The sequence below is a fragment of the Vigna umbellata genome, chromosome 4 (genome assembly GCF_029865625.1).
Source record: "Vigna umbellata cultivar VRB3 chromosome 4, Vumbellata_1.0, whole genome shotgun sequence".
Classification (NCBI taxonomy): domain Eukaryota; kingdom Viridiplantae; phylum Streptophyta; class Magnoliopsida; order Fabales; family Fabaceae; genus Vigna; species Vigna umbellata.
The window spans coordinates 33,366,849-33,393,851 of NC_142168.1; the positions used below are offsets into that span (position 1 = coordinate 33,366,849).

Sequence of the window (27,003 nt, forward strand, 5' to 3'; positions counted from 1 at the left end):
CTAATCCTAGCTACCAGCAAAACAACCACTGTCATTGAACCACCGCGAAAGCTATTAGCCATCAAAACCCACCACCATCATCTCCTTCAATATCGCAAATCAGCAAACAATAGTCATTGTGAGCCTGTTTGTCTTTATCGAACAACCACAAACAACCTGCATCTATAAACCTAAACCTAGATTTGTTCAAACATCATCGCATCAGAGAAAACTTTAACTTCAAAAAAAAATCCCAAATCTGAAGATTTATCTGCTCCCACACGTCATCAAACATGCCAATTTCTTTTCCCAACCATATTTATTTTCTTTTAATGCTTGTGTAGGAAAACTGTTAACCAAAAATATTATAGATTGCATAACTACAAATCTACAAAATTAAAATATATTTCAAATTACAAAATATATAATGTATTCTAAATTATACAGTCCAAAATGTGTTTTCAAATTACATAAATAAAAATTAATATTTTAAAATGTACAATTTAAAATACATTTCCATATTATATAATCTGCAAATACATTCAAAATTGTAAAAGTATACATTTTCCAATCATATATGATCTAAAAATACATTCTTGATCGATTAATCCAAAATATACTTTTAGGTTTCGAAATATATTCTAGACAGTCTGAAATGTGATTTTGAATTTCCAAAAATATAATTTAGATCGTATAATCGAGATCATATTTCCGTACTTTACAATCCAAAAATCTAAAATATGATCACTTTAAAGTTTTCCAATACCTCACAAAGGTGCATGAAGGAATGATAAGGGTGGGGAAAGATCCCGCCTTTATTGATTAGCTCTAGTTTAAAATGATTTTCAAGATACAAACAATTTAGCGCAAGCGTAACATCAATCAAATTAAAAGATGCAACTAATATTGATCAAACTCAATTTCCTTTAATTGCTTTTGGATAACACTGTGAATTCGTTCTCTACATTAACACAAGACATGAATGCTCAGTTTGCATACAGGAAAAATTTGACGCATTAACAACTAAGTTTAAACTAAATGTGCTGAGGTACTATTCATAACCAACAAAGCCTTAAAACCCGACAAAATTATGCACGTCTATCATAAAAGTGGTTGTAAATCCTTACCACCAAAAGCTTAAACTTGCCAACATGGAAAACCCTTCGATTAAAATTCAAAATGGTAGCTAGAAGCCTCAGTTAATCTTTGGTTTTGGTCGCCTTGGTCTCAGTACCATATAAAGGCACCCTAGAACAATCAAGAAAGCTGGTATAGTTGTCATATCAAAAACCATATGTATTTTTCTCTCTCTTGTGCAGTTAATTGGATGAAGAAGGGAAAGGGTCGCATTGACTTGACCAACAAACCTGCGTGAGAGATTGTCAGACAAAAACTAGCAAATTTCAGAAAAAAAATAAAATTTAATAGCGTTTGAAGTACAACTTAAAGATAAGATAAAGTAGGTCTACATGAAATCACTAGCTACTAATCAATGAAGAGCAACAGAAAAGTAAAAATAGTTGAGCTTAGCCATATTTTCATCCTTAGATAAATTTTGCAATTATATTGGAATGAAAGAAAAGAAGAGGAACGAAAAGCAAATGTGAACAAATTCAAGTAATAAAGATTAGCCAACCCCTCTAGGCCAGGTTTAAAAATTTGACAGCTCAGCCTGGCCTATATTTTAAAGCAGGCCATTAAATTGCATATTGCAGAATAGTGCCCAACCTTTTGGATGCATCCTCCAACGTGTTTAGTAGTCTCAATGCGTCAACATAACGCAATTCTCCAGTGACAGTTGATACCTGAAGAATACAACATTTATAACACATTCATGGAACTTAAGAATATGATTGCAAGTTGAATAGAAGCTACAAATAACTACCACTTACCCTTTTCCAAAGGCTAACGACATAACTGTACTTGTTTGCAAGCTCAAGCTCTTGGGACTGGAAGATCCTGAACGTTTTTTCAGCTTTATATTGTTAAGAATTCACATTAACTCATTTTGTCTCAAGAAAAACAAAGGCCCTATAATACCCCTGAAAGCAAAGGGCAGGTTTGCATTCACATGGTTTAATTTGATAATATATGCTTTAATATATTTTTTCTTACACAAGGCAAATGCGATGGTACATCATGTTACTCGCTATTGGATTCCTCCTAGTCCCACAAGATGTCCAGTCCTCACTGTGAAGGATGTATTGGAAATCTTGTATCAACTAAAGATAAGACTAAATTATAATATATAACTAGATGCAAATCTTATTTTACAAGCTGGTTTTGTAAAATTTAGTTGGACCTAATTCCAATTTCTTAAGAGATATTAAGCATTGACAAGTGCTCTCAGTCCCATTCTATATTTCAGAGTGATCCCATTTGCAATTGTTACAAATTGTGATAATAGTGTGCAGAAAGCAACGACAAATGTTACTTGTTAAGAAACCAATTAATGAAAAGATTCAGCTATCACACCAACGAGCAACGACAAATGTTACTTTTTAGGAAACCAATTAATGAAAAGATTCAACTATCACACCAACGAAAATGTTCTGCTCAACCACAATTATTTTGCATGCTTATTGACTTATAAATGGTTGGTCCCTACCAATTTTTCTTATCCAAATACACTCTTTTAAGTGTAGAGAAAGCAACAATAGTTAAACTCATAATCACTTGATCACAGAAGGCTTTCATATGATGATTGACAGTTAGCCAATGAGCTTAGGTTTTAGACTAAGGTTCAAAAGTAATATTAAATTTATCTCACTTTATATCAAATTAAGATATTCTGTCCCATTTTCCTCTCTCTCTCTACATCTAACTCTAAATTCAACCTGGCATCAAAAGTAGTATCATACACTAACCTGTCCCCATCACAGTTCCACTGCCATGTTCCTAAAGAAATTACAGAAATAGATGACATGCGCATTTTAATAATGATCTAATTGATGCTTTTTGAAATAGTAATTTTTCTATCATTAAATGGCTGCAATGCTACACCGTAAGGATACTAGTACGTTCCATTAGCAGAAGATGAATGGCAGAATTAACCAGTTGTATTGATTCTTCGAGGGAAGTGATGACATAGCTTCTAGCAATTGAATCAGACTGGAACTGTGAAATGTGCCAACCTTGTGATGTAATGGAGAAAGGGTTGCATCCTACTGACCATAACCAGTCCTGTCATACGCAGAGATAAATCTTACAATATGGTAGTTCAAATACACTTAAAAACGAAGTTACATCTTAGTACATGGACATTGACTGTTCTACGAACTTGGGACACAGTTCACACATGCTAATCTCTAAAGGACTATGTATATTGTTGAAAAAGGGATTAAGCATCTGCAACCAGGACAAAATTGAAAAGGTGGTCAAGCTTCCTGCAGGCTCTTTTGCTACATGCATCACTTTTTGTATTTTGGGAGATTTAGGGAGTTGCAAGGTGAGTATGGTAAAAATTAACTGATTTGTTGCCATTTAAGGGATTATTAGGTAGGTATACCCAAAGAAGAGTAACACAGTCCCATACAATCAATGCACAAGAACTGAACCTCAACAAACGAAAGATATCTGGATTTAGTATACGTAAAACACTAAATGCATCAAAGAAGTAGACTGGATTCCAAATATTGGACATAAAATGTACCTCAATAGCGGTCTCATGGGCCTGACCATAGACAAGATGAAGGGGAAGCAAACCAGCAAGATGCTCAGCAGTGGCAGCAACTGCAGCTTTTATAGGCTGCCTTTATCGTCCCCATACAGGATGAAATCATGAAAGAACTAATGAGTAGATTTTTGTACCTACACTAATATATAAAAGAGATTCTCCCTTTTGGGGTACACATTTTTTTTTTCAATTTTATCCTTACAGTAACCATCATTTATATTTAAATAATTATCTTACCAATTTTACCCTCTAAACAACCCTCCTTTTAAATTTAATTATATTTTTCGATTTGACCATTTTTTAAAATTTAACCAGTTTTAAACTAAAATAATTATCTATAACAAAAAATTACCTATAAAATAAATTACAAATATTTATGATAAAATCATAAAAACATTTATTTTTACTTTTATAGTTATAATAATAATAATAGTTTCATTATTTTTTGTCATCATAAAAAGAAAATGAACACACATGCGTGTAATGGTAATATCACAATTGTTCAATATAAATTTTTATAAAAGTTCACCTCTTCCCCTACCCTTTCCCAATGAAATTGTTAGGAATTGGAGGGTTTATGAGAGGCGAAAGGTGAGGCAGAATACTTAACACTTAACGGTAAACAGTTAAGTGGGGCGGGAAAAAGGTCTCTATAAAAGGACCTCTGTTATTGTTTTCAGGTGTACAGTTTTTTACTCTTGAGTTACAGACCAGTTTAGACTTGGTGAAGGAGGTTAAGCTCCTGGTTTCCCAATTGTATTCTTGATTCTTGGATGTGAATACAAATCATTTCTTTTTCAATTGCTTTCTGTTAGAATACTGAGGTGGGAGAGTAAGGGAGATAGATAGGATTCTTACAAAGGTTCCTAACATAAATCAATAAAATACGATTGCAAGACAGATGAATAAGCAATTTTAGAAAGTTGGAAGATAGGTTTCTCAATCTTACCTCAAGTCCAGTAGAAGTGAATGCCCATTACAATGTAGATGGCTTTCCCACGAGGAGGACTCAGATTGAACGACAATAATCATGTCAGAGAGAGCTTTTGCCTGAAAATATTTGTCTAGTAAAAGTGGTTCACTGTAGATGAACCAAAAGATTGGAACCTCGAGCACAGACCTGGAATGTGCATGCCTACCTGCACCATTCATAAATACTCATATTTGTCAATAACAAGAATATCAAGAATAAAAGAGAGCTTTATTTTAAACTTATATTTAGTGAAATGAACAAAATAAATCATGTCATAAAATTACGTCCAACTAGAACATGCAACCCCAACGCTAGACATAGAAAGTCCTTGTTAGTCCCTACTATTTTACACTTCTACATATCCTATGATTTTCCATTTGACATCTAAGTTTTGACCATAACAAACAAGACAATTTTGGAGTTTCTAATATATTTATCTAGTGTGCAACAAGCTTAGTCATGATCAACAGCAACTTTGTGTCAAGATACAAGTCATGATTAAAGCGCAAAAGACAAGTGAATGAGGCCATGTTAGATGACCTCACAAAGAAGAAGACGGAACTAGAATAGAAGAAGCTTTCCAAAAGTATTAGACTACACTACAAGTAGCAAGAAGCGCTAGACAATAATGTCACCTACATATGACCATATTCCTCGGGGCATGAGATATATGTCAACAAGAATGGAAGTTTAGACAGCCAAGTTAGAAAAAGCTTCCATCTTGAAGCATCAAAAGCATGCAAGATAGAGAAGCAAGAAGAAGATCAAGAGAGGTTGCTCAAGAGTATTCTTGGATTGATGTAATCTGCAGAGAACCAAGATTAGAGTCCTTGATGTAGCACCTATCAAAAGATGTCTCCTATGCCAGCTTCAATTGTTAGATGACTCGAGTCAAATGGAATAAATGCAATCTGAAGAGTGCTTTGAACTAGACACATCTGCAGGATTTCATAACGTCTAAATCCCTACAGCTGACTCACAACATGTATCTCAAAGATGAAGACACAGGTACTAACTATAAATGAGCAAAAGTCCTTTTTGGTATCGTTAGGGGCACAAAGTCAACTGTAAAGTAAAGGAGTATGTTTCAATCACGTCAAAGTACTACAAGTCAAAGTAAGTGAGAAGAGAGCCATCACTCTCTAAGAAAAGATCTAACAAGCAATGACTCCAAAGGTACACATCCTTCAATGGTCCTTTTGGACACCTATACAAGGAATGCACCACCATGCAAGAAAGTTGATGGATATAATAAGAAAAGTCTTCAAAGATATCACCAACATTACATACGCAAATGATAAAGTGCTGAAAAAGCCTAAAGTGCAAGATCTAATTGTAATTACCTACCACTTGTTACAATTGTAGGATAGGAGTAGTGAGGTGATTGTCATGTTGTCCCTTGGTATATTTATATTTCATGATGAATGCAATAGGTTTAATTTCTTTATGGTCCTTTTATTTATTTATTTTGCTCGATTTGATCCCTCTATTAATACAATATTCAATCAAATCCCTCAATTTTAAAAATGTAACAGTGTAACTCTTCCAAGGTTAAATCAAGTCCCTCAATTTTTAAAATAGCAACAGTGTGACCCTTTTGTCCGTTGAAAATGATGTGGTTGGTTTTATAAATTGTCAGAATTATATTAAGCATAAACTAAAACAATCAATATTTGTTTGTCAATGATTTTATGGCTAATTGTATAGAAAATGGTCAAATTGTTGTTACATTTATAAAAGTTGAGGGCCTAGATTGGGACTTTTATTAATAGTGAAACCAAATTGAATAAAATAAATAAGGACCTTCAGACCTCTTATGATGCTTGAGTTTGACAACATTCGTCTTGACAAAGGCTCATTACCTAGCAGTTTAGAGTTTATATGAATCAAGCTTTAGAGTGTGTAAACTATCTTCTATGCATAGCTCTCACCCACCATTAGCTTGCAAGGAGTATTAGAATATACCTGGGTTTATTGAAACCCAGCATACACTCGACCTCACTATAACTTTTTTCTGTTCAGACATGTAAAGAATCAGTCAGTTTGGTACAGCTGGACAGATGTAATATATTCACATCCCTCTACACGCAATTTTTTTAGGTTTCAGAATCAATACAAAACTCAGTTATTATTTTCCCTTAAATCCTTAAACTCAACACTCCAGTATGTGGAGCATATAATTGTGCCCCAAATACTACAATGCCCCAGTTTATTCAACAGTAACTGCACAAACCCAATTCATTATACATAGTCCACGGCAGACTTTTGGCAACTTAGTGAAGCAAACACTATGAGCTTCAAAGTGTGAGCTATAAAGAGTTGAAGATATACGAAAACTAATGTAATATTTAGGATTGATGCTACTATCATCCCAAATCAAGTATGCCACACTTCCTATTCAGCAGTTGAGGCATAACGTCAAGCATCTTATAGAATGTGCGCAAAGGTTGTCTTAAACTCATCTCCAATTCTGACTTAATTATTTATTTAATTGAATAAAGATTTCAAAATAAAATTCCACCAAATTTGCTTTGAATAAAAATGTGCAATGGATGAAAATAGATTGAGTAACATATACACTAATCATCGATGAAATAAATTTTCCTTTCACCCTTTTTTTACACACAACTTCAAGATGTCTGCAATTTATTCTCATTTTTCAATGTACATACAAATGGCACTCTAAAACAGGACTTAAGGATATAGGAATGACCTTTAAGAGAACCATGTTTATTCAGTCTTTGCAATTGATATTGCAGAATAGAAGAATCAAGATATGTTCGAACTGTCTTTCGGTAGGTTCCATTGATAAGCAGTAAAGGTACAGCGGCTGCTCGTCGTGCAACGGCAAAGGCCATTGCTAAGGCAGGATCCTCCGACAGTGGCAACCTAAAGTGATAGTAATGTAAGTAGAAAATTAGGGAGACAATTTATAGGAATGTGATAAATCAGACACAAAGCATTGTCTTAAGAAAACATTTCACCAACCAAATGCCTAATTGAAGGTAGGGAAAAGAAAGGTTAGAATTAAAAATTCATGACATACATGTGTTGACTGAACATTGGTTTCTGAGAAGGAACTGTCAATGAGGAAAGGCTCCCCTTTATAGCATTCATATCCACAGGAAGCTGTTTTACGTGCTTAACTTTCTGAAAAAATAATACAAGGGCAATGTCAACATTCAGCTGGTGCAAGCCTTTTCAAGTGATCAAACAGACATCTTACCTCCTGTGTCACGAAAAACAACTGAAAGGATATCTTCTCATAATAATGGAATGCACCATCAGCAACCGAAGGTGACACAATATGTCTCATAGATCCCCACAGCATTGCACCTAGATGTGCAAGAAAAGAATCACGTGCAACTGTGTAATTTTGGAACTCCTGCAAAGGGGTAAATCCTTGAATGATGAGGTCCAACCAGAAATTTAAACTACCAAAAATTTGTGGGCATGCAGTTCATTATAGTAATTTACTAAATTAACATAGATCAACTGGCTGACCTCATGCGTGTCACTGAATAGATTCCAGCTCTCCATCCGTTTCAAAGCTTCTATGGCCTTTTTCTTATGACTTTCATCATATTCTTTACCTTCAAATGACTGTAGCTCATTTCTCAAATCCCGCATCCTTTCATCAAGTTCTGAAATTATCTTATGTTACAAGCTGTACAGAAAAGCTACAATAAAACCGTGTAGCTTCTAAACCTACAGAAACTGAGCAATGAAATCTACAACGTTTGATACTTAGAATGAAAAATAAAGCAAAATAGAACTACATACAAATAAAAGCTTGATGAGAACATCTCACTACTACCAGAGAAGCACAGATACTTCAAATGATAACCATGCCCAAGAATTGACTAGCACAATATTCGTTATTAATTGGTGATTACAGAATATTTATTATTATTGGAACAGTTTTACTGGTCAACAATTTATGCATGATTGTACAGCTACATTTATGTTATCTTGATAATTAGTTAGCCCAGCAGCTGCAAGGTAGCATTTATTGCACAATAGTCACTTTCAAGTCGAATGGAGAATTCTCCAAGGAGAACACATTATTGATATGCAATTTTTCATAGTCTAATATGGTATAAGACTTGGCTGTACTCCTATTTTAGTTCTGTCCAAAATTCCCAGACTCTAGGTTCTGCAAGACTATCCTTGTTTTTCTCTCTCTAGTATGATTTTTTCATGTCTTTTATTCGTCAACTTCATATCTAGTGACAGGAATGATATCTTATTTGTTTACCTTAATGGCAAGAGTTATTTAACCTCGGTTTTTCAGTTCTAGATATTGATAAAAGATAAGAACTTCTGAGGTCATGTTGATGGTACCAGTTCTGTTCCTAACAGAAAATCAACAGGAGGAACATGTCCAGCAGGAAGTTAAAGATGCTCAAGTAAAGACAGGGATCTATCATAGTCTTTGTTGATACTAATATTGTTCCCAATCTCCGACAATTCAATAATGCAGCCAAGATGTGGGCCTATGTAAAGATATATAGCCACAATAATATTGCTAAAAGATTCCAATTAGAACATGAAGTCACCATATTACAGCAGGATAGTCTTTCAATTTTTGAATTCCTTTCTCATTTATGAATCTTTGGGCCAAAAACACTGACATTGTATATGAGGATTTCTAAAATGATGGTGAAAGTATAGAGCAACATGTTCATGAAACTACTAAACAGATCAATTTCTTATGAAACTGAGATCCAATTTTGAGGGTGTTTGAATAGAGTTCCTACCCCATCATTGGATGCATGCCTCAATGAGCTTCTAGAAGAATGTTTCCAACTAAAACATCCATGAAAAGCAGAAATTTGTCTCTCTTCCATCAGCATATGCAACACAAGGAAAGCCTAAACAATGATACCGAAGTGCTGTCCAAAGTTTCTGTTGTGAAGAATTTGGACGTGCTTCACATTGTCTTAAAATGTTCTACAGTTACTGCATAAATGATGGTCAATTCATTAAAGAATGTTCCATAAGACCACCAAGAACTGCAACAGCCTTTACTGCTGCAACTGGTCCTTCTACTGCAACTAGTTCTGCAAATCAAAATGTTTCTACCCCTGTGAAACACTTTGACCACCAAAACAGTCCCACAAATGATAATTTAAGCATTTTTTGCTTTGGGATCTTCAGGTAAACTTTTTCTTCATGTACTAGTGCATTAGTGCGTCCCATCTCTCAAATTTAGAAAGAATAATATATTTCTTCAATATTTCAATAATTAGGCCATTGGTCCTATTAATGCATGAGCCAGCTTTTTATTTTAGGAAATATAGAGAGCTAATTCTAAGGAAACAAATCCCTGTAATTATGATACAACTGTATTAAAGAATAAAAGTACAGCAAGGATAAAATAATAAACCTTCTAAAATACATAATGAGATGCACAGTTTTGACAGTCCCTCTCAAACTGGTAAGTGTTCTCCAGTCCCATCTTGGATATAATTCTTTCAAAGTTAATGCAGATCAACCCTTTGGGGAGTATGTCTAAAAGTTGATTTTGAGTGGACACACATTGCGTAATAATCAAACCACTGTCTAGCTTTTCCGTGATAAAATGTCTGCCAATCTCAGTATATTTAGTTCTATCATGCTGCACCAGGTAATAAGCTGTACTAATTGCAGATTATTATCACAATATAACCTCAGGTTCATCCCACTTTATCTTCAAGTCTTCCAATATAATCTTTGGCCATAGAAGTTCACATATTCATTGGGCCAATAATTGAAATTCTGCTTTTGCACTTAATCATGCTATTACATTCTGATTTTTTACTCCACCAAACAACTAGATTTCCACCAAGGAAGGTGCAGTATCCAGTAGTTGATATCATATCCACAACTGACCCTGCACAACCTGCATCCATATATTCTTCAAGACTTACACTCTTGTTTCGTTTAAACAATTCTAGGAATAGCTTGCAAACGAACCTCCTTTGGTTGGTGTATAAATTGACTTACAAGACTCACAGCACAAGCAATATCCTGGCCTAGTGTGAAATAAGTAAATAAGTCTGCCAAAAAGTCTTTGATGCATTTCTTTGTCCACTGCAATATCTTCCTCTGTACTTCCTAACTTTATGCTTGGATCAATTGGAGTACTAGCTGGTTTGCAGACTGTCTATATTATTTCTTTAAGCAAGTCAACAACATACTTCTGTAGAGATATGAAGATTACTTTTTTTGGCATGAGGCACTTTAATTCTCGAAAGATATTTTAAGTCTTCCTAATATCTTAATCTCAAATTTCGTGGCAAGGCATTGACTCAACATTTGCTCCTCCCTTTGGGATCCTTCACATGTTCCCTCTACCAATGGTTCTCTGTATTATATCTGTTTTGTGGATGCTTTTTCACGTTTCACTTGGTTATATACTCTTAAACACAAATCCGATGCCTTTACTGTTTTTCAGAATTTTAAAGTTGTGGCTGAACTTCAATTCAATGCTAAAATTAAAAGCGTTCAGACTGATTGGGGCCTGAGTTTCAGTTCTCTAGTTCTTTTCTTACTACTCATGGTATTCTTCATCGTGTTATATGTCCACATACTCATCACCAAAATGGTGTTGTTGAATGTAAACACAGGCACATAACCGAATTGGGTTTAACTTTATTGCATCATGCTCAATTACCCTAAAATTTTGGGATTTTGCCTTTCAAGCAGCAATTTATTTAATTAATCGTTTACCCAATGCAATAAAATTCAAGGTGTTTTATGTATATTGATTGCAATTCAAGGTGTGCAATTTTAACTACAAACAAACACTTAACAACTGACACAGTAGTCTGTCGTCTACTTGTTTCCCCAACAACCAGTACAGGTTCATGTCAATTATAGCAGCGATCCACAAGGAATTACAACTTCTGTGTGCCTTTGGTCAAGAGTACACTTTTCAGACCATCTTAACCTCCAAACCAACAACCAAATAGCAAGAGCTTCCTCTACATGATATCTGTTCATACAATTTTTTATGTCTAGTTTAACCTGAAAGTGCATTCCAGAATTTCTTGAACAGACTTCTCATCCTCGTAAGATCTGTTACCATGTATATATCTTTCTTCCTTCTTTTCTTCATCATTAATAGAGAACTCTCCAAACAATTTTTCACTCTTGACTTCTTGTAACACTTCTTTGATTTCTTTCATGTCCAGAAACCTTCTTTCATTACAGTCACATTAGCTTTTAGCTCTGTAACCACCTTCCTTTATTCACTGGCCCATCTAGTTGGTTATCCATTATACCCCTTCATTTCAAAACCAGCAAGTTGGACCATTCTTGCTCCGTGCCACGCCAAAAAAGAAAGAACACACCAGAAACGAAGATTGAATATCTTGTGCAATATTATTTCAGCAATTGTTAGTACTGTACACCAACATCCACATACAAAGGAAGACACTTCCTTTCCTAAGGGTATTTCCCTATACGCAACCAAAGGCTCTCAATAAAAAAACCCCTAATTTCCCCCAAAAGGGTACATTATCGGGCAATGTCGATCCCCTGAAATTACTAACATTATAACTACTTTTATTTTTAAATTTCCTTTTATAACACACATTTCACTCTCCGTCATTATTTCCCTGTGAACCATTATATCAATGTAAGTGGGATAGTTTATAAATGGATAATGAATCTGGAAAAACATTCACATTGTCAAGATTGATATTTGAATTGAAACCATTATGCATAATAGCTTATATTTTACAAACAAGCTCAAATTTTCACTTTTGTTCATATTTTAAGACGATCTTTAACATTTGTGTTTATATTGGTTTGAAGAATATTAACTACATATACTATTTCTTAACTTTGTTCTGCTCTATAACTTTCCATGTTTGTTGCAACCAAGCTTAATGACATTGTTCATATCTTGTGTTGTATTTGTTATTTCCCAACATGTCCAAAAAACAAGATGTTAAGAGAAATTGAAGAAACAGTTTTTTACCGATATAAAAAAGGGAATTCAACAAACTTAAAGTTCAAATTAGAAATTTAAATGCCATGAGCTACAGAAGGAGATTTACCTTCACAAAGAGCAAGCTTAACTTTCCTTCCTTTGCAATGCTTAAAAGCAAAAAGCTCATATATATCAATCTCAGCTAAAAGAATATCAATGGCCTGGTGTTCCTTCTGCAACATTAAGAGTAACAACTGACTCACTTTTAGAGAAAATGAGTGTAGAAAGAAGGGACATTTACTACATATATCGGATGCCTACATTCTCTCAACTCAACATCCTTATTCACATTCCGATGATATCAAAGTCGACTAACACTACATAAAACTCTTGTCAACTTGAGAGAAACCTAGAGTAGAAATGTTTATTTCTATCACAATTTGTTTCACATCCTCAATCATTTCGGTTGAACCACGCTTTTCTTTTTTTATTTGTTTTCAGTATTGACAATGTATGAGGTAGAGACTATCAAGAGTATATACAATTAACTACAACTCTCTGAAACCTCATTTCTTCGAAGAACCGTATGCAATATGCAATATATTGTTAGACCAGACATATTTTACATACATCACCAAATACAGCAAATTTCTCCTGAATAGTATCTTGCAATCGATCTTCTGCTTCTTCTTCCGAAATTTCTGCAATCAGCAAGAAAACAGATCAAAAATAGCAAGAAATATAACATGGCATCAAGAGTTAAGCCATGCACAATGAGAAGAACAAATAAGGTTTAACTTTACAAGTCAACATAATATGTCAGAGGTTTCCAGTAATTTTGTTTTTCTTCGAGACTAACAAGACCGAAATAAGTGAGAAACTAGAAGAATCTGGATCAGTGAAAAAAAAATACACTCAATAGATAAAGTGAACAGAGGAGAGGGAGAGAGAGAGAAAATGAATAATGAATCGAACTTATTTTATTAACATCACACAATAAATCATATGTATATAGGCTATTTATACAAGTCAGTTATCTGTTAAGAATAACAGATACTGAGAATTATACATGAAATGAAAAAGATACAATAATAGGAAACCTAGAACTGTACAATACAAAGGTAACTCATACAAGCCAACTATAGTATAATGACACTTATATACTATAATTTCACGTTATCACCACCCGATGTGGGATCTCCACACCCTCCTCACACAGAACTATATATATCTCGAGCATGAAATTAGACATTAATGAGTGATTCAATAGCAATCATATAACGGGTGGCACAATAGACCCAACAAACAACAAATTTTGCTAGGATATGCTTTGCATGGTTTTGATACCATTTTAAAAGATGAACTTTAAGTTGAACTCAATCTTACAAAACCAAGTTATAAGATAAATTTTGCACTGACTTATATATTATAAGTTCACCTTATCTCTAATTGATATGGGATCTCCAATAGGTTTAATGGAAAGATAATGGATTTGAGTAGAAAGTTTATTGCTATGTTTGATTGATTTGATGGAATTAATTAAGGTCGGTGGGTTAGTTTTTGTGTAAAGTAAAAATTACCCTTAGTGTATCTTTTCAAAATATAAATATTTTTTTCAGAAAAAGTATTTGAGAAAATGAAAAAGAATTATATTATAAAAAATAATTAAAATAAAAATATAATTTATTAATTGACAATAAATAATTTAAAAACCAAAGAATAAATAAACAAATAGGGGCAACACAGTCATTTACACTCACTCCAAATTTTCTCCTCGGGTCCACTCAAATCTCCTATACCAAATACCCAAAATCCTCATAAATACACTTAGATATTTCTTCATGAATAGTAAACTTGCTATATCAAACACCAGTACAAAGAACATTTGAGCCAAGGAAACCTTAAGACATAAAAGTTTGTGCGATGAAATTCAAAGAAAAACACCATTATCATTTACAAAGTCGCTTACATTCTTCAAGATTTTTGGTTATTGAAGGCCCAAAGAAGAAGGATATTTATATATACCAAAGAGGACAACCTCTTGACGTGGCATTGCTTATTGCTTTAGAAATTCAGGAGTTGTTGTAACATATGTGTAGCCCTTGAATTAAAATACCAATTTTGGGACCATTGAAGTAGTAAAAAGGTAGTGTAATGAGCTCAAGGACTAGTGGCAAACTGATTGGGACCACAAGTTGAACTAACTACTGTACAGTAAGGTTGGGACAAGCAAAGTTGGACCCTATTGAATGATTGTCCTAAGCATTTTCAGATTGATCATACTTAGCCTTGATGATAACACCATACTTCAGTATGACTATAATCGTACAAACTTGACAATGAATGTTAGATTGACCATCGTGACCTTTCTGACCACTTAAGTCTCCCTGACAGCTATAGTTATCACCACCAAAGAAATTTTGACAATGAGAGTGATTATCATTACGAGTGAGTAGGACTTGAAGTATAGAATCAACACGATTGATCATTTGGCATCACTAGTAACCCTCTTGTCAAGGAGCATGCACTCAATTTTCTGATTGAGCTCGTCATTCCAAAGTTTAGGTTATTCGACAGGAATATGCACTACAGACATATGCAGCTGTTCCAAATAATTAATACATTTTTTATATGAATGCAAATAAGCATCGCGTTCTTTATGAATGAAAATAAGCAAAGTTATGTTAAATAAAGTATGCCACCATTATAAAGCTCTTATTACACCACTCATAAATATCCAACATCATGCCCAAGATGTTCATACGTTGGCATGGGAAGTGTGTTTGAGACCCCACATCAATTAAGAATAAGGCCAGATTATAATATACAATTGAGGTACAATCTTCGCCATGAAAGTCAGTTTTGTGATGTTAAGTTAGATATAAATTCATTTCCTAAGTGTTACAAATAAAATAATTATTTGTTTTCTTACATAATTAAAGACCTTCTAACCGAAGTGGTTGGTCAGTTTCTGCATCAAAGAAGTATTATCCATGATTTAGTGATTTTTCAAGCTCTTAATATGATATTGAGAAAACTATTATACTCAACTTAAACTTAGTACTGAGAGTTCTCTATTTCTTGATGTTATGCTGAACTAACTACTAGTAGACTACAACTATATAACTAACTATACAGCTGTCATTGATGGCTATGAATTAACACTATATTCTTATACAAAAGTATGATTTAAAGCTGGATAAATTACACACAATCGAACATATCATTACTACCTGAAGCTGAACCAATTGTTTTTTCCACACTTGGTAAACTTGCTTCCGTACGCACACCTTCTCCCCCAACAGCAGGTCCCCATGAAAAAGGACCTGCACTTAAATCAATAAATGCCCATCTGGTACAAAACAATGACAAACGGAAACAAAATGTAAGGGATGTGTATGAGTGAAAATTAGCATTTTGTGAAGCAACAGAAATTGAACCTGTCTTTTCCAATCCATGTATCAGTGAGACATTCTGCTTGAAAATCACTGTAGTCTGCAGATTTTAATACTTTTTCTAATTGGAGCTGCAGGTCTTGATCCTTCCCTTTTAGTAACTAGAAATGCAGGGTAAAAAAAGTGAAAACTTAAGAAAAAGATGTAGCACAAAAATTTTGGTAATTAAATCTGCTTTCCTATGTCGAGAGTGGAGACATATCTGATGAGTATACACCTGTAAAGCTTTGACCTCAATGATCTCAACTATGTCTTTCCCTTGATACAACCTCCGAAAATTATCCAGTGCATTTAGCCAAATATTATGCCATTCCATCTGCATTTTATTGTTGTACCAAAACAGCAAACATTTAATAATGCTTCCAACAAGAACACCAGAAAAGTGACCAGACCCAAATAATAAATGAGCACTGAGCAGCACAACTACCATAGAAATGCCCTAGTTACACTTTGGCTTGAAGCAAAGAAATATATACGTGGAGAGAACATGGGATTATGATTTTGCGTTTTAAAAACATATATACATGTTGAGAGGATTTCTTTCTCCTTTATTACAATTTTTAACTCTTTGAAATGATCCATTCTCCCTTTACCTAATGAGTCAATGGTATTTTAGGTCTCCAAAAAATTCCAAATTTAGATTTTGTTCCCAACTTTCAAAACTTTGGTTTTAGTCCCTATATTTTATTTTTTATTTTCTGAAATACACAAAAATTTGGACCCAGAATATAGGGAAAAACAGTTAGCTTTAAGGACTAAGTTCGCTTTAAACACTATTAACCCTTATGTAATTGATCTCCAATAACTAAATGCTCTGCCCGTCACTTTCATTCTGTGTTAACTTTTAACTTTTGACGTAACTGATAAAGAGGCCATGATAAATAGTATTCATGGAGGGGAAGAGGGTAGAAAAGTCTTGGACATGGGAAAATGAATATTTGGAAGCCAGGTGAGACATCAGATGATCTTTTGGAAAGCTCAATTGATAATGCAGAAGGAAATTCTGGTGCAAGAGGTAGGGGAAAGGAATATAAAATAGAAGGGGTTATTCGGAGGACTAGTACCCAATTTTATATGTACAGGAGATCAATAAAATAGGACTGCGTGATGAATAGTAGTTAGTTTCGTAAGTAAATGAAGTTCAAAAGAAGTAGAAAAAGCAACTAAAACTTGTACCAATAGAATTTTGTAAAGACTATCATAAGGTGATAGGATATAAGTAATAGGAGATAATGGGTTTAAGAGAGAAGGAAGAGTTAATACAGAGTTAATATCCTAACTGTTTTAGTAGTTAGGAAAGGAGGGAAGGGAGGTCTTGTATAAATAGAATTCTATTCATTGTTAGAAGGCAGTTAGTCATATTCTTTTGTATAGACAATAGGTCTTGGACCTTGTGAGGGGGGTTATGCTCCCGTGTCATCATTGTATAAGACATTCATTGGTGTGAATACATACAATTCCTTCGTTTATTTCCCCTTTGTGTGCAATTATGTGAGTGTAGGTTGTGAGACAGTTAGGTTTCATACCTAGGAACCTAACATAAGATCATTCAATCATGTATAAGATTTGAATATCACATATCATGCAAAATAAAAACTAACGAGCATATATGCTTTCACCATACAAGGAAATGAAATACTTACAACATCAGCATCCTCGGTTCTTGTCCAAGAAAATTTCATCATTGGATGCTTTACATACAATGGTCGCTGAATCTTAGTAAGAGCTGTAGAGCAATATCAAGTAGCTAATGAGGGATTCTAAGTAAAAGCAAGAAGAAATGAAGAGGGACTGCACACATCAACTGCAGAAGTATATCACAAATAATAAAAATTTGAATAAGCATAGGAAAGACTTTGCGGTGTCAATGTGTGTGTATACATATGTTTGTGTGTGTGTGTGTGTATAAAGATGACTACAACTACAGCTCAAAGTGGAAGAGGGTAAAACCTATGTTCCTTAACCTACAGCTAAGTACAACCTAAAACAGCTGTTATAAAAGCTATACAATGAAATAATAACACCTGTTTAAACACTCCTCTCAAATTGAAGCATATAAATTTGTATGCACCAAGCTTGGAACATAGAATGTTTGTAAGCAAGTCATCAGCTTTGATGAATCCTGTACCAAGTTCTTTAGACAAAATGACAATCGATGGCATACCAAGAAGATTTTCAGGAATGTTTTCTGCCTGAAGAAGCTTCATTTGCAAACTCTTATTCTGCACAATGTGGTGGTTGTTAGGGTTGGCATTGAAGGCCTTGATTTAGTATAGAAAAATATTTAACAATTACTTTTTGCAAATAACTAGTTCATAAACTCTGCAAAATAATGCCAAACATATTTCGATACAATTTACAAATGAAACAACCAAATCACAATAGCAGGGCACATTCTAAGGAGAAAAGACAGAATATTTCATATACCTCCTTTAGCAAGTTTATTTCGGGCTCGGATAAACCTCTCCTGAAATATTTTGCAAGAGACACAATATAAAAAAACATGCAGGTACAAAAGCATGGCCATAACATATAATTTTGATAGATACCCATAAGCTAGACTTGAACTATGTAAGAAAATATAGAATTATTTTACTGATAACAATCACACTAATTACATTCTCATCTTCTCTATTTATAATAACCAAAACTTTTAAGAAAAGAAATAAAAATATGTTGAAATACATAGAAAGATTATCAAAGTGTTTTTTCTTAATTACTATGGAGATATTAAGAATATTCTTTTTCTTAATAACTTGTTATTTACAATGCTCCCCCTCAAGTTGTTAGATGAATATCAATCATTCTCGACTGACCTACAAGATTCTAGAATCTATCCAGAGGAAGCGCTTTAGTGAAAATGTTTGCCATCTAAGATCCTATAGGGATATGAATTATAACCGCTAGACCTCTGCCAAGAATATCTTTGATGAAATGTTTGTCAATTTCAATATGCTTAATTCTATCATGTTGGACTAAATTATGAGCAATGCTCATAGTTGACTTATTAGCACACTACAATTACATAAGGATGTCAACCTATATTTTATGGTCATCAAGCATAATCTTCATCCACAATCCATTTCACACACCTTCAGCAAGGACTCGAAAGTAAGCTTTTGCACTAGAAAAAGATACTCTCCGTTTTTGTTTTTTTTATTTTTGCTTCTCTAGGTAACTATACTTTCTACAAGAAATATATCATACCCACATGTAGATTTTCTACCAGTAACAGAACTTGCATAGTCTCATAAGTATATATCAAGATCAAAGTATTTCCAGAAGAATAACCCCTTTCCCAGTCTTGATTGACTTCAAATACTGAAGAATTGTATCAACTACTTAGGTGTGTCTTTCTCGTAGATAATCCATAAACTAACTTAGCACACTAATTGTGTAAGCACTGTCTAGTCTTGAGTGCTAAATAAATAAGATTTTGCACTAATTTTGATGATTTTTTTTTTCTGGAGGAGAGCATCTTTCCCTTCTAATTCTACGATTTTGTTCAATACGAACTCAGGAGAATCTACATCCTAGCTTACATGTTTCTTTAAAGAGATCAAGTACAAATTTTCTTTGGGAGATGAAAATAAATCGCCTTTGAGTAAGCAACCTCTATTCCATGGAAATACTTTAGTTTTACGAGGTCTTGGGCAGCCAATTTTTTCTCTAATGTCAATTTGTATCTTTCAGCATATCCTACAATAATCATGTCTTCCACAGAGACCAAAAGTAGTGTAAGTTCTACCTCTATCAGTAATAGAGATTGAATAATCAACATAATCAGTCATGTGACTGTAAACGTTTGTACTGTATATTAATTGTAAGTATCATACATTATTCAGTTCTGCTAGTCAAAACTCACAGAAAAACAAAGAGAACTTAAATGGTAATTATGAGTAATTACAAATGGTTACAAACCAGCGTAACCTCCGAGAATTACAAAATAAAATAAAGCAAACAGACAAAGCCTTACGACAAAACAATTAAAACAAACAACAAACATATAACACAAACAATAAACATATAACATCCACAGGTCCCCCTCAAACTCAAGGTGAGTGATTGAGATTAATGAAATCTATCACATTGAGTTTGCTTCGGAGCAACAGAAAAAATGCAGAATAGTGGTTTGTTGAGAACATTGGCCCACTGATCAAGACTGGAATGTGAGACACCACGAGTTGATGGGACAGCACTTGTTTATGAATAGAAAAGACATCAATCTCCATATGCTTGGACTTGGAGTGAAAAACAAGGTTGTGGGCAATAGCAACAACACTGTGGTTGTCACAGAATAACAGGAGTGCAAAAGGGAATGTGTAATTCTGTTAGCTGCGCTTGGATCCATGAGAGCTCAGGAGATGCCTGGGCTAAGCTGCGGTATTCAGCTTCAATATTGGAACAAGCAATGACATGTTTTTTTTGAGACCACCAGGAGATCAGGTTGGCACGAAAAAGAAAATGCAGCACCAAAGGTGGATTTGCAGTCATCAATATCGTAGGCCCAGTCAGAGGTGGATTTGTTTTATTGACATTATTTGTAATAGTGCTTATGTTAGGTTCCTTTATGCAGGGAACCATAACAGATGATTCTCCTCTCACACAACACTCAAACAGTAGAAGAGAAACATATGCATATGTATTTCATTAATTCTTTAAGGTATGGAAAACAGAATTACAAGTAAGTGTCCCCAAGGAAACCTCCCTTCCTCCACTAGAAAATGTCAGTCTATACCCAAAAGAAAAATATTTTAAATCCCTCTGTCCACCTATTCTGTTATTATTTATACTCTCTCTCTCTACTAACAACTAACTTCCTTTCCCGCCCTTAATTTCCTCACTTTTTATTTCTTCTCATGTAAACCTTTAACTACCTAACGGCTTAACATAGAGCAAGGTGTCCAAGAATAGTCAAGAGACTTAGAGGATGACAACAGCTGAAAGAAATGATTATCAAGCTACAGATTACTGAATGAATAAAGTCCATCAACACCAACAATTCCTTGAAGAAGAACCTTATTTCTCCCCTGAGATTTGACAAGACTTTTGTCAAAATGAAAATTAAAGAAAATCGAATTATCTTTGGCAAATTGACTAACACTTAATAGTTTTAGTAATAGAAGGGACATATAACATCATAAGGTGACACAAAAGAAGAGAAACCAGCACCATAAATACTTAAACTTGCACCATTTTGAATGAAAATTTCATCTGGACCATCAAAATGTTCAAGTTGTTTAATATTTTGTGGTTCACCAATAACATGAAAGCTTGCACCAGAGTCTGATATCCAAGAGGTATTGGCATTTCCTTGAGAATTAGACTTTATCAGCATCACACTAGGTCGAACATTGTTTTTCGGCTTGTTATAGGATTTACCCAAGTATTTGATGTTTAATATGAACAAGCCGAATAAGGAAGGTAATGCTATGTAGCCAGATCAATGAACTACAGTGATTCATGAGGCTGATAAGAAATGGCAGATATGAAATGACAAACATTGGCTGTGTGTCCAAACTTGAGACATTTAATATTGAAAATTGGCAAATTTGCCACCACGACTTCTACCATAACTTCCACCACTAGAAGAAACTCCAATACAAGAGCATCCATGATTCCTACCACCACGATTATACGAGGCTTAAGTGTAGTGTATTGATTGCATCTTCTAAACACAGTAAGTTCGGCTTTGTATCAAGGGACAAATCACTTATTCTCTCTAAAAAGAGATCATGTTTCTACCATGTTTATACTTTGATTAGAATTTACAATATATAACGAAATCGGACTCAAAAAATACATCTAATATTGTCTTAGATAAAGAGGAAAAAAAAATAACTATATTGTGGAAAAATTAAAATTATAAAATATTCATATTCACTCCAATGATATCCCAAATATTTTTACAGAATCTAATTTAATATAAATATCATTAACTGGACAAGTTGCTACCATAATATCAGTAACTGCACTACGAGATAGCAATGCTCTTTGGTAGTAATGTGCATACTGGCAACATCGTTGTAGAAGATTGCAACGCCGCATGATTCACATTGAGATGTTAATAGATTCTACTAAATCATTGATCACTAGAATAGTGTTTCCCTACTTCTTGACCTAGTGACTGATGATTTCAGTGACCGTTGTTGGCATCGCATTTTAATATCATCTCAGTGTACATTGCCACAATGGACCTGGAGAAGACCCAATTTGTCAGTTATCAAGCAACTCAACCTAGCTTAATGATCAATGAATTGAGCCAATGTGCTCCTTCTACACAGAATTGTGACCTGAGTAAAGGCTCCCTAGCAAATCAATGGTATCCTATACCCTCAACTATTACTGTAAACTACCCAAAAAAAATAGATGTTTTGTCTAAAAGTTGCTTTGACAATGGTCACCCTTAGCGTACCTTAATTGTGGTTTCTTTGAGGCTACCTTAATTGCAGTCTCAATGCCAATAGTATTCTCACATCAAGTAGAAATATGATCAAAACAGATATCATAAAGCTCACTTTACAAGTCGGTCTTTTGATCTGAGTTAGGCTTTTAATCTTACCCAAGATACATAGTCTACCTTAAATCCATATTTAAGATACCTGGAATTGCCTTGGACATTAAGGGAAGTGTTGGAAAGTAGTCTTAATCCTACGTGAACTAGAGATATGTCTAAAATAGAGCATTAACAAACTCTAATTTTAAATTCTAGGAATTCCCATTTGAGAGCATTCCCTTTAAACAGATCGAATTCATTTTGTCTCTCCAAAATGATTTCCCTCCTTCACACAGTAAATAAAAACTACTTTGGTCTTTGAATTTGTGCCTACAAACTCATTAGTTTAGACTGTGTATAATTACAAGATTCACTACAAAAGAGGTAACATTGTTGGATTTGATATATAATAAATAATAAATGATAACATTCTACAAATACGCACCGATACCCATATTTAGATTTCCTCTCATCACGCTTAGGATTTAAAATAAAAATATTGTATGCATTATCAAGCTGAAGGTATTCAACTAGGCTAGATAAAAGGCCATCCAACATGTCCACATCTACTTGCCAACTACCACCATTGTTGTCCCTGCAATAAAGAAATTGGAAGGATAAGAGAAAGCAAGAAATTCAAAAGACAAACAAAATGAAGCCACATTATGTTCCAAAAGTAATATTTATCGTCACTTCTTTAGTGCATCATAGCAACTTTGATGTTAAAACTAAAAGAGTATATTTGAAGTCATTTTGGTCCATTAAAGTGTAGTATTAATTTAGTCCCTAAAAGTACAAAAAAACTTATTGAGTCTTTGAATGTGTATCAAGTATGACAATCATGTCTGCTTAAATTTTGAGAGACTATTTTCATTAACTTGTAACATTTAAGGACAAATTTGACACTAGGGATCAATTTGTATTTTACAGATTTAGGGGCCAAATAAATTTTTTTTATCTTTTAAACACTAAATAGCCACTGGTTTATATATCCAAGGATCAAGTTGTTCATTTACCATTCAATAATTCTATAGATCATTAAGTTTGAAACTTACTTTCAAGTTAAATCTTCTTAGGTAGAGTATTCTTGGATCTTGACATTTGAAATAAAGAAAAAAAATGGATTAGATGCCTTTTGCCCTTAAAACTAGCTTTGTAAAAGTTCTTTTTCAAAGTTTCCATTTAAGAAAGGCTGAACTTTTAAAAGTTGTTTTTCTTAAACCACTTAGATTTACTTTTCAAGAGAAAAGAAACTCAAATTAATTGGCTCCATCCCTACCTATGTATGGAGAGGGGAGAAACATAATTGTCATAATTATAAAAATAAGGAGCAAATCCTATCTAATCAGGAATATCTAAATTATATATGAATTAGTAGAAACATTTTTATTTTTTCACTTATCACATCTTTGCTATTAGAGGATATCAAATCACCACTATTTATTAGATGATTCCTTTATCTCAATATAAATAAAGCATGTGTTCTCAATATAAATATCAACTCGATGTCTCTATCTTCCTCTAGCTTAACATGGAATCTAGAGCCTTTCTAAAAATTGTGTTGGCCTAGTAAACCCAAGGTCTTTAGAGGATTTCTTTTGTAAATTTCTAACCCAAGTATTTTAATTTCAGTTATTTTGTAATCTTCATTGATGAATTCTCTTGATGCAGTTGGGTTTATCTAAAGAAAGACATATTTGAACTTTTATCCATATTTATGTCTTTCTTCAATGAAATTAAGAACCAACTTGGGAAGACACTCAAAATTCTTAAAAGTGATAATGTTGAGAACTATTTTTCTGATACATTTTCTTCGTTATTATCTTCCCAGGACATTTAACATCAATCAACATGTCCTCACACTCTACAAAAAAATGGTATAGTAAAGAGGAAGAGTATACATCTTATTGAAATTGTCTGTCTTCTAATGTTGAATACTTATGTTTATGTTCATCATTAGAGATATGCAATTCCCACTACATGTTTCCTCATCAATAAGGCGTCTTCTTCTCTTGAAAATAAAGTTTCTCACTCTATAAATTTCCAAATGACCCGCTGCGTCATGTTTCTCCATGTGTGATTGGGTATACTTGTTTTATTCACAATGTCTCTCCGGATCTTGAGAAGCTTTTGAAAAGGCTATTAAGTGTGTGTTTTTGGGCTATTATCACTTTAAAAAGGGTATAAAGTTATTTTCCGTCAACAAAAAGGTATTATGTTGATTGATATCACCTTCTTTGAGGACACACCTTGTCCTCGATGGAACATTCTTCATTTGTTCAACAAGTCCTTCCTATACCATCTTGTGATATCCATTGATTATTCCTACTTCCTCTCAAAATCCAACTCAAAGAGCAAATAACATTCTTTCACAACCTCTTCTCACATACCAGCATCACACACAAATAACTCCTTCACCTTGCCTGAAGATCCTCATGACTCAGATCCTTCACCACCAAATTGAAGTAGTGAGAAACACTAGAAGGGAGGGTTGAGTAGTGTTTCTAGAAATCTTTTTCGGCATTTATATTTGACAACCTTTGATAGAGATTGGGTGATCCTCGTGAGTTGCTAATCCCCTGACTCGTAAGATGCTATCTTGACAGAAGCGTTTATAGCTTGATTGTTTAGCTATTCTTTTGAAACGTCTAGGAGAAGTAGCTCTTAAGAAAGGTCGCGTCTAGTGATGAGCGTGTGTTAAATGTTTGCTTTGCAAGTATATGCTATAGTTGAGGATAGAAAGCTTGTAGAAATTAAATAATAGGCAAACACATTTTATAAATTAATAGGAACAATAGAAAAAATTAAATTAATAGGAACATGTATTAATAGGAACATTAGGAAAAATTAAATTAAATTTACCTGCTGCCAACTGGATCCTCATTGCGGCCAAACACATTTATGGCATGCTCAATTATGGAAGTAACCTTCTCTCCCATTTCAATAGCATGAACAGAAAAGCTGCACCATAATGTCGACTGTCAGACACAAGATAGTACAAAATTTTCTCACCGAAAGGAACTTCCAAGAATAAATAAGGAAAAGCATTATCAGATTCACTTTGGAGTGGCCATTCCAATCAAGAGGGCTCAAAGAAAAAGATATACAAGTATTATTATCCGGGATTAGAAAATACTCAAGAACCAATACTCAAATTTTGTTTGAATAAGTTGATTCAAACAAATTTTTCATCCTTTTATCATGCACTTATCTTCATTCTAAGAAGCATATCCTTTTATTTAAAAGTAAATAAATAAAAATAAATTGCTAAATTAAGTGAAGGATAAAAGAACAATCAAATTTATCAGATCAAAAGGTTTAGCTTTAAATGTATCATGTCAAAAAGACAATGACTGCAGCCATTATAAGCCTTGGTAGTTCTCTTCTAAGAAAGAAACTAACATCAGCTTTGGCTTTCAAATTTGGTCTAGCAAATTTTCCACTCCATCCCTATGTTAACCTCAACGGTTTTATGATGTAAATCCTCTAAATGTGATGCCAACGCAGTCTGCATGTGTGTTTCTCCACAAAATAACTACATTTTTCTAATAATTATTGTAATTAAATTCTGTATAATAAACTAAACAAATAAATTAAAATATGGAAAAGTTACTCTAAGGTGGATTCTTGGTCTTTTGCTAGAATCCAATTCTTATTCCTTCTTGTTTGTGTTGAAATAGGAATGTTCGTAGAATATCAATAAAATAATTGTTTTATTTTAATCCCTTTCTGAAAAATTCTATATCTTGGTTTCTATTTTTTCCAACTTAGAATCTTTCTTCAAGATAGTCGTTAATGCTATATAATATGTAGAAAACAAATATAAAAGAAGAATAAAATGGATTGATTTTTTTGAAACATCAAAGGTCATTTATATAAATATATATATATATANTTACAAAGCAAAAACACCGAACAATCATCTTAAGCAAAAGGGGAGTGGTCGTTCTAAGACAACACACTAAAATCACTAAACTAAACAACTAACCGAACGCACTACTGTTCGGCACGTCAACGAGGTTCTCTTCCTCCAAAATTCCTTCTTCAAGTGTCTCCTCCAGTAACGCATCATCTGCTCACATCCACACAGATGATCATTGCAAAGACAAGATGGACGTACAAATACAGGACAACACAATGAAAAACACAGGGTAAGCTTATTTAATTTAGGCTTAATTACCTACTTAGTCCCCATGTTCGGAGGTAATTTGCTGTTTAGTACCCGGTTTTAAAAATGTAGGCATTTGATACCTATGTTTTGAAATTTGTATCAATTGAATCCTACCCACTTAACGCCGTTATAAATCTAACGTTTTTCTGACATCAACTTTGAATTGTGGACGAGCGGTAGTGGACGAGCGTCCGAGCATCGTTGGACGAGCGTCCTCTTCTGTTGGACGAGCGTCCTCCTCTGTTTGGACGAGCGTCCTCCACTGTTGGACGAGCGTCCTCCACTGTTGGATGAGCGTCCTCCTCTGTTTGGACGAGCGTCCTCCTCTGTTT

At 33.9% G+C, this 27,003-nt stretch overlaps 1 protein-coding gene across 1 annotated transcript; it reads right to left on the reverse strand.

Annotated features, from left to right (window-relative positions):
* Positions 1–885: 885 nt before the first annotated feature.
* Positions 886–25,517, reverse strand: LOC148199958 (uncharacterized). The gene is made up of 20 exons (XM_088112023.1): positions 25,363–25,517; positions 22,946–23,095; positions 18,432–18,471; positions 18,169–18,226; positions 17,648–17,730; positions 16,222–16,320; positions 15,990–16,105; positions 15,783–15,901; positions 13,180–13,250; positions 12,677–12,782; positions 8,133–8,272; positions 7,855–8,013; positions 7,675–7,778; positions 7,342–7,517; positions 4,605–4,794; positions 3,632–3,731; positions 2,994–3,162; positions 1,872–1,954; positions 1,708–1,784; positions 886–1,346 (listed from the first exon to the last, which is right to left on the reverse strand). Exons 1-20 carry the CDS (start codon positions 25,437–25,439, stop codon positions 1,175–1,177), a joined length of 2,289 nt encoding a protein of 762 aa, XP_087968149.1. The 5' UTR covers positions 25,440–25,517; the 3' UTR covers positions 886–1,174.
* Positions 25,518–27,003: the final 1,486 nt, after the last annotated feature.

Excerpts from the sequence above, each read along its gene's own strand:
- LOC148199958 (XM_088112023.1), bottom strand. The coding sequence starts at position 25,439 with ATGGGAGAGAAGGTTACTTCCATAATTGAGCATGCCATAAATGTGTTT. Across the intron at positions 18,227-18,431 it reads AAATAAACTTGCTAAAGGAG|AATAAGAGTTTGCAAATGAA; the intron begins GTATATGAAATA and ends CACATTGTGCAG. Across the intron at positions 3,732-4,604 it reads TCACTTCTACTGGACTTGAG|GCAGCCTATAAAAGCTGCAG; the intron begins GTAAGATTGAGA and ends GGGACGATAAAG.